Below are 8,436 nucleotides of genomic sequence, written 5' to 3'. Positions count from 1 at the left end.
CTTTCCTCCTCCTCCACCTCAGCAGCGTCGCCGTGTCGCCCAGCAGCCAGAGGAACCCGGTGGCGTCGATCCACAGCATCGCCAACGCCACCACGCCGACCGGCTGCGCTTCCCGCGAGGCACCGCCAGCCGCGCACCTTCCACGGGGGCAGCTGAGGGACCGCCGCACGGCCACGTACAACGGCCCGCCGCCTCGCCAACCTCTCCCACGGACGCCACCCCTCTCTCGCAGACCCGCAGCCGGTGGAACCAGCAACCTGTTCTCCAAACTCACCTCCCAAACTCACCCGCAGGTAGAGAGGACCCTGGTAAAGCAGTTCTTTTGAGGGAGGGGGGGGAGATTTAGCTTTTCTCTTTCTGCTCAGTCAGTTTAATCTAAAACAATCATTTATGTTCGCTTTGTCACTAATTCTAATGTGAGACTGAACCAGGAGGTGAACTCCAGCCCTGCTCTGTACAGTGTAATCCTCGTACTCTGTCTGTTCGGATTAAGAAACCAAATCAGCGCAGTGCCGTGTAGAGTTAGGATGATAAATGACATGCTGTAGGGGGGGAAACTTCACTGTCCTGTACGATGTGATTTATTCTTGAGTCTAAATTGTTTGTGTGTGTCGCTGCCTGGATGCCTGCCACAGAGGAACAGCTTTGTTACGGTCGGGGAACTGGTTCTTTAGGCGTAACACAGCAGATAATCTCAGTAAATTATTAGTCCTGTGATTGTTTAAAGATGTTCTGTGTGAGAGTGATGAAGAGATACTTTCATGCATGCCAGATACTTTGAACGAGGAGGAGGAGGAGGAGGACACAGTTGAGATATAATGAGAGGTTGAACACAAGAACAGGTAAGTTTGTCCACTGCAGACGTGTTCTTCTGTTCATTTTGAGGTTTCTCTCCAAACCTGCTCAGCTGTTTACAGTGAAGTCAAAGGACACAATCACACGACTGCAATGGAAAAACTTCTTCTTACAGCTACATCACATTTCCCTCCTTATCTTTATAAAATGAGTTTGTTATTTCTACATGGATGTCTAATATTGCCGTGGCTTTTAGGTAAATGAATCTTGCATGTTAGACGTGAACAGGGTGGGAAATTAAACCATAAAAATATATTTAAATATGAATGATTGAATCTCATTAGCTGGTGGATTGTTTACAAAAGTCCTCTGATCAGACTGGAGGAGAAAAGACTTAAAGAGCCACAGAAACTAAATGAGGAACTAAAAGCCTCCTAAATTTAAACATTTCTGCCTTCTTAAGATTAAAACACTGCTGTCACTTTATGATCGGGTTGTTTGTTGTAATTACTGTTGTTCCACTCTGACATTTAAACGGATGTCACGAAGGAGGTGAACATGAGTCTCTGACGTTAAAGTATAGTTATTTATTCCTGCTTTAGTATTTAACTGCGTTGTGACAATTAAGAGATTAAGTTTTGTTTCCCTCGTTCACCTGTTTATTCTCCGTCAGTGGTTCGCTCACAGACACATGCTTTCTCTCTTCATCTTTACACTAGTCTTGTTTGCTGTGTGAATGACTTTAAGGTTCGTCTTCAACCAAGCTGAGACAGCATTAAAAACTCTGCTCCCATAGTTCCTGGTCCATCAGGAAGCCCAAGATCAGAGACTACTGGGGGCCAGAAACACTGACAGGTGGACTAGCTTAGACCCTGGCTCCCTCATACAAAAAGTTTCTCAGTTACTAAAATGGTTCCTGGGCCCCAACTGTGCAAACGGGCTATATCTGAGGAATCAGGACCAAAACACAACAAGAGTCAGTCAGTGTGGGCAGGGGTGTCAAAGGGATCCCATGACCTCTGACCTCAAGATCTCTGAATGAAAATGGGTTCTTTGGGTAACCACGAGTCTCCCCTTTGCAGTCAAGCCCACTTTATACTAATTTCATGCAATTTTTGGGGCAAAATCAAGTTTCTTTACATGTAGTATAAATGTGGTAATTTTCACCCATTGTATTTGAATACTTCTGCATTTTGGGATCCATAAACAGAGTTGGAATTGCATAAATTGGGAATGACTGGAAAGCTGAGACACATACTTCATGCCACCCCTCATTAGTCAGTGCCCCTCTTGTGCCACACCAGTGAAAAAAAGTCTGGAAATGTTTTGCATAAATTCACCAGCCAATGATAAAACACAGCCGAAGTGAGGACAGATTGAACAGCTGTAACTTAAATGTAGCAGCATTCAGTTGATGTTAATTTCCCACCCTGAACATCAAGCTCCTAACGTGTACAATGAGAGGAGTGAGTCGAGTCCCTGATCAGTTAGAGTCTAAACAAAAACAGACGATGGTCTGAGGGGTGCTGGGACAGCGGGGGAGCTCGGCCATCGTGTCGGACACCAGCAGGTGAGAGATCCAGACGGAGAAGATCAGGGGTCAAAGTTGAGAGCAGAGGATGGAGGAGAGATCAGGAGCGGAGCTGTGAGAGTTTGTTACTGCAAATGTCTGCAGCGGAGACCAGAGGTCCTCCGGTTCATGGCTGGCAGAGGGATGATGCAAACATGGAAAAATATTATCACACACAGAGTTTAAGACCTCGTGGCAGCTTGATTTCAGTGTGAGGATATATATTTTTCTCTACTTGTGGCTCCGCTTTTGTCAGTGTCTGAAACCAGCACACACCAGGGACCGCAGGGAAGATTTGTTTTTGGTGCAAAAACAGGGGGAAACCCTCAAATATGAACTGGGAAGTTTAGTTCATTCAACATTAAAAAGGCCTATTAGATGCCAAAATGCTGAGAAACTGGATTTTAAAAACCTGAACCTGGTTTAGTCTGGTTGATTTGGTCTTTGTCTGAACGCGGTCCTACTGCAGTGCCATAATCCAAGCTTTTAATTACGATGCAGCCTTTATTCCACACAGTACCTGACACTGTGCACAGAAACAGCAAACAGGTAATGTGTTGTGAATTTTGATGAGATCATTTCTGTCGAGTATTGAGGAAGACAGCTGCAGCTTTCTGCCGTGGAACAAGGCTGCAACGTAATCGTGGACCCTCAAAATACGTCCATTAAAGTGCTTGTTTCTGCCACTAACAGGCGTCTGACAACACGACAGAGAAATGTAAAGTTTTCTGTTCCTTTCTCTCTGTGTTTAACCTAAGTCCGCTCAAGGAGAAGTCTGAAATCTCAGGAGAGGTGAGGTGACCTTTGCAGGAAGAGAGCGGTGGATGTAGAGTTTGTTGTGTTGAAAGTACATAAAGTACAGAAAGCGTAGCTTAGTTTTCTGTATAAGATTTTCAAGGTCTTGGCTGAATATTCAGCTCATTTGGACGAGTAAAGTGAAGGAGGGCGGTTCAAAACAAGGACGTCTAAATTAGTGAACCAGTTCCAAACCTGAAAAGTTGTTTTTTGGTCGAAATGCTTTACGGTTTTAGAAGAGCTACCTCATTTAGCAGGTTAGTTTTGGTTTGAGTCAAGCACCAGTCAAGTGGTTTGTAGAGCAGCTGCAGAAGCATGTAATGAAGCCCTTTCTATTACCTGCAGTGTGGACATACAGAGTGCAGCACTGGCTCTGATCGCAGTTTATCACAGCAGCTCAGCACTGTTTGTAAATTCTGAACACAGAACCATTAATCCATCACGGATCGTGCCTGTTCTCCACTCCGACAATACGTCAAGTCTTCTCTTTTTACCTGCTTCTTCCTGATGAGCACAGATTTCAGACACTGACAACAAAAACAAGTTGGACGCACACTTTCCTTACTGTCCTCTGCAGGAAATGGATGCCCATGGTTTAGTTTGTGAGGTTACAGAGTGTGAAGCTGGCTGGATGTGTGGGTTAGCGAGGGGCCATACAGGGGCTGAGACATGAGAGGAGACAGACAGGGGGGTGGTGTTTGGAGGCCCTGCCGTCTTACTTGGGCGAGCAGTAGTCCAGAGCGTAGTAGGAGTGGGGCAGCGTGGCCCAGCCTGCCTGGCAAACGTACAAAGGGCCGACGGTTTGATACCTCAGCCGCACCGAACTGGACGAGGCACCGAACGCAGCGGCCGCAAAGGCAGAGGAGGGGCTAGTGGCACAAGCCATCTCAGTCATGCTGGTCATGCCACAACGGAAAAACAACCCCCCCAACCACCCGAACCACCCCGAACCACAAACAAACAGGCAGAAATGAAAAATAAGATGATGAGAAAAAGGGAAAAGAAATACAAGAAAGAAAGAAAATGAGGGAATGAAACAAAGGAAATCATTTTCTAGGGATCCTGTCTGGATTTTCTTTTGACAATAATGGAGGAAGTCTGAGCCTCAAAGTGGTGAAACGCTGCTATTAGAGTTCAACCAGTATGAGGCTGGAAGGCTGACACTGATATTTTTATATTGAGCCTACCAATATGCATATTTACTAGCCACGAATTCGACCACATTCGTGTTCATAATGAGCATGTTTTGCATTCTTGTTGGGTTGAAAGAGCTCTTAGACCACAGTACTGGCAGAGGGAAGCACTGACTAAATAAAACACACTAGTTTCCATAACAGGTTCCACAAAAATGCACAAACTCAATAATGTCATTAAAAAAAACTGCTCTGGAACCAAGAACTAATGATATTTCGTGTACTTCACTGACGAAGAGGCAGCGGCTCAAACAGGAACTGCTGCAGGTTTTTTTTTTAGTTTTTTTTTTTAGGGGAAGAAACCAGGTCAAAGACGACAGACATCCTCTCTCACCTGTTCTCCTTCCCATTGGGAATGACGGAGAGGCGGTCCGTGTTGTTTCTGTCACTGCAGACATACGTGTTCCTCCGGGTCATCCCTGCCGACGCAGTGTTATTCTGTAGAGCAGAATCCACATTATCACCATCTCACTGTATACGTGTATGAATATATGTATATAAATAACTGTATGTATTGTTTTATTCTATTATTATTCTATACATTTGAAGAAAGTTTGTAGTTTCTTGATGCTACACACACATAAAAATATAATTGTTACACAGCATTGTGTTGTATAATGATGAATACGTTTCCTTGATTCCTTCTGTCTGACTCAAGCATTACATTTGATTAAAAAAAANNTAGTCTTCAGATATAAATCAGAAAAAAAATATAGAAATTAAATCACCAGGACTATAAAATATGCACATAAAAAAATCTAAATAATTTGTAATAAAGTGGGTTTAAAACAAGATGAGTTACAGTTAGGCCATATTAACAAGTTTTAGGTCTTTCAGGTCATAAAATTCACAAACTTGGTCTTTTCTCTAAATAAAATACTCACTACAAAACCATCTGTGATGGAAACGGAGCGTAAACTCACTCAATGTTAACAAAGTTAAACTAAACTACTGAATGATTCCAGGAAAGTCTGACACATATTTCACTTGCAGTTTGAAGCTCTTATATCTATAATATCGTATTATTGATGTGAGTTCTGTATAATGTCTTTCAAATCTTTCGTTTTTAGCCCTAATTGATCCTTCCTAGATGTTTGTCTCCAGGACGCTACAGATAAATGAGCCCGTGAGCTCCGCTGTGTCGCCGTGTCGCCGTGTAACTCACGCTCGGGCCAGTGGTGGCGCCTTTCCTGCGGTCAGGGATGTCGGCCTTGTTGGGGTTGTTGGCGTTGCCCAACAGAGGGCTGGAGGGTGGCGCCCCGCGGCTCCCCGGGGTGCTGGGTTTACGGAGCTGGACTCCTCCTTCCTCCTTGGTGCTGTTCTCCGCTGTGGTGGTCTGACTCCTCTTTGGATGAGCCATCCCTGGAGGGACGTTCTGGCCGACTAGAGAGGGAACAGAGACGGATGAGTGACGGATGAGTGACGGATGATTCAAACGTGTTTGTACCTCTGGCGAAACGAATACTGAACTTACTACTGAAAGTGTTTTCATCTAAAATGAAACGACCTACATTTCTGACACTGAATCAAAGTGACTGAGAACTTAAATCTGCTGCACATTAAAGGTGTTTTTTAAAGAAAGTAGAGTGATTTAGTTCATAGTTGGAGAAAATATCTTTCTCTTGTCTGTTTTAATGCAGAATTATGAGCTTGAGGCCCTTTTCCCCTTAAATAAACAGAAAATTATTCAACAACAATTTGGATAATTGATTAAACAAAAGAAAAATCACTGGTTCCAGCTTGTTAAATGTGAATATTTGCTGGTTTTCTCAGATTTATGTGACATTAAAATTAATATCTTTGGTATCCCGCAATTTCCATTTATCGACTTCAACTTTGGGAACTCTGATGGTCATTTTACACTATTTTCACTACCCAACAATCCTTTAATCAACAACATAATCAGCAGCTTCATTGATAATAAAAAACAACAATAAAAAAAGTCCTTCATGAGTCAATCAGCGTATGTTTTGTTGTATAACAAATGCCACGATCATCTTTAAAAACACGGTCAACAATGTGCATGCATCGCTGTGTTAGAGCCGGAGGTTTAAAAAGGTTTTCAGTGCAGCTTATTGAAGCTCTAACGGAGAGGAAGCAGTGCAAACTGAGGATATTGACAAAGCATTATATCACAGTGGACAGCACTGAGCTGTGCAAATAAGCTAAAGGTTAAAGTGCCTCCACAATGTGGCTGCTTTGATTTAACTGCTTTTTATCAGCCCGGCAACAAGCTACTGGCAGAAAGCAACCTTTATTAGGAGGAAAGGCACAACGGAGTTGGAGCTGTGGGCTCACACTCAACAGTGTTTGATTATTTCAATGTGATTAAAACAGGAGGAGATAAAACGCTGTGTCCTCCTCACCTTGCTCGCTGTAACGTCTCTGTTTGTGGTTGGAGGAGACGCTCCTCTGGACTTTGAGGTGGGAGGGCGACTGTCCGTTGAGCTCGCTGTTGGGTCTCGGTTTGGCCAGAGACAGGTTGCTGCTGGAGGCCGACTCACTGGGCTCCAGCTGGGGGACAGACGGACAGATCTGAGTCAGAACATACAGATACGTGCCTGCACTCGGACAGCAGTCATTACCTGTACTGTATTCCTGGGTAGTTTGTTCAATTCTAGTCTAAACTCCAGTCTGAAGTCAGATTTATAGTAAGATCAACAGCTTTTAAGTGTTTTAGGCAGAAAATAGGGCTTCAACTGTACAGAATATCTTATCTCTATTAATTAATTTCGCTTTATTCACCTAAATTAAACCATGTAACTGATAACAGTCGTACCTCAGAGGCCTTCCTGCCCAGCAGCAGGTATGTGGCTGTGATCTCGTCATACTTCATCTTGGCCAGAGAGTCCTGGATCTCCTCCAGGTTGTAGCCCATCCCCACCATCACATCTGCAACAAAACACAAACAAACACGACTCATTTTAAAAACAGTATTACAACCAGCATTTTAACAAAGCAACATTTATACACACTGAAATAACTGAAAGCACGGAGGAGTTTTCGTCCAAGACGCGACAGAAAAACGGCTTCACGGTCTAAAGAACATGTAATTAATCTGCCTCAAACATTTATGTTTCATTGTAGATAATTAATGAATAAACCTCAGATTGAACAATTAGTCAGTCAATTGTCTAGTTGTGATGTTGTACATGAGTCCCTCTCATCCTTCCGGATTTAATAAGCAAAAAATAAAATGCTTCCAAATGACTCCTGCTGCTTTTCTCAGTTTTATTACTTTATAATACTTTTTAAATTATTAATATATTTGGGGACTTGATCGGACAAAAGACGACACCTGAAGACGCAACTTTGGGCTTGTGAGGGAAAATTTCACAATTTTTGCTCTGTTTCATAGGTTGAGCTGTTTTGGGATAAAACTCCTTTAATTCTGAATTTCTGTCTAGTTTTGGTCAGAAAATTGCTAATTTATATCATAAAACGACGTCACTGCACCAACTAAACTCTTTGAAAGAAGGTGAAGCAGTGACACATTAACAAGCAGTGCAGCGTGAATCCATCTCGTGTCTCTGCTCCACACGCAGCAACAACAATATAACATCCAACAGCATATGGCGGATTATTAATCTTTCATGTCTGTTCTTTTGCAGCCGTTGTTCAGTGATTTTTACATGAATGGTTAACTGGGATTGTGTGTGTGTGTGGGGGTGTGTGAAATGATTCAGGTGAGTAATCAACCTCTTCCTACTCTCTCTCTCCTGTTCTGCCTCGATCAATCAGAAGCACAAAGACGCTGATTGGAGAGTGTGTCTGTAGCGGCAGGTCAGGTGAAGCAGAACGGTGTTTTCCTCGCTGCAGCTCCGACCGGATCTGCTTTTAAACATTTATATATCTGTGTATCTGTGTATGTGTGTGTGTGTGTGTTCCTGCCCTCCCCACCTCCAACATGCATCATATGAAGGCTTTTATCCTTTCATCTCAACACTACGCAGGCTATTAATTTTTAATAGTCTCTCTCTCTTCACTCTGAAACATGTTGGAGAACATTTCTGATCAAAGCAGATTACATCTTTGGAGGCAGGACCGGTTTCTGAGCACACACACACACGCACACAAAAAAAA

The 8,436-nt window shown here is 43.2% G+C and overlaps 1 protein-coding gene across 3 annotated transcripts in view; it reads right to left on the bottom strand.

The window, feature by feature from the left end:
* Positions 1-8,436, bottom strand: part of mark3a (MAP/microtubule affinity-regulating kinase 3a) — a gene marked incomplete in the record, with an annotated part of 49,852 nt that overhangs the window by 8,804 nt on the left and 32,612 nt on the right. For all 3 annotated transcript variants that reach the window (XM_035673394.1, XM_035673395.1, XM_035673396.1), the window contains 4 exon segments: positions 4,688-4,791; positions 5,519-5,736; positions 6,720-6,867; positions 7,133-7,245. In XM_035673394.1, the coding sequence (XP_035529287.1) occupies positions 4,688-4,791; positions 5,519-5,736; positions 6,720-6,867; positions 7,133-7,245 (583 nt within the window).

Source organism: Morone saxatilis, unplaced genomic scaffold, assembly GCF_004916995.1.
Source record: "Morone saxatilis isolate NCDOM2014 unplaced genomic scaffold, NCSU_SB_2.0 Contig3, whole genome shotgun sequence".
Classification (NCBI taxonomy): domain Eukaryota; kingdom Metazoa; phylum Chordata; class Actinopteri; family Moronidae; genus Morone; species Morone saxatilis.
This window is presented reverse-complemented; position numbering and strand designations above follow the sequence as displayed.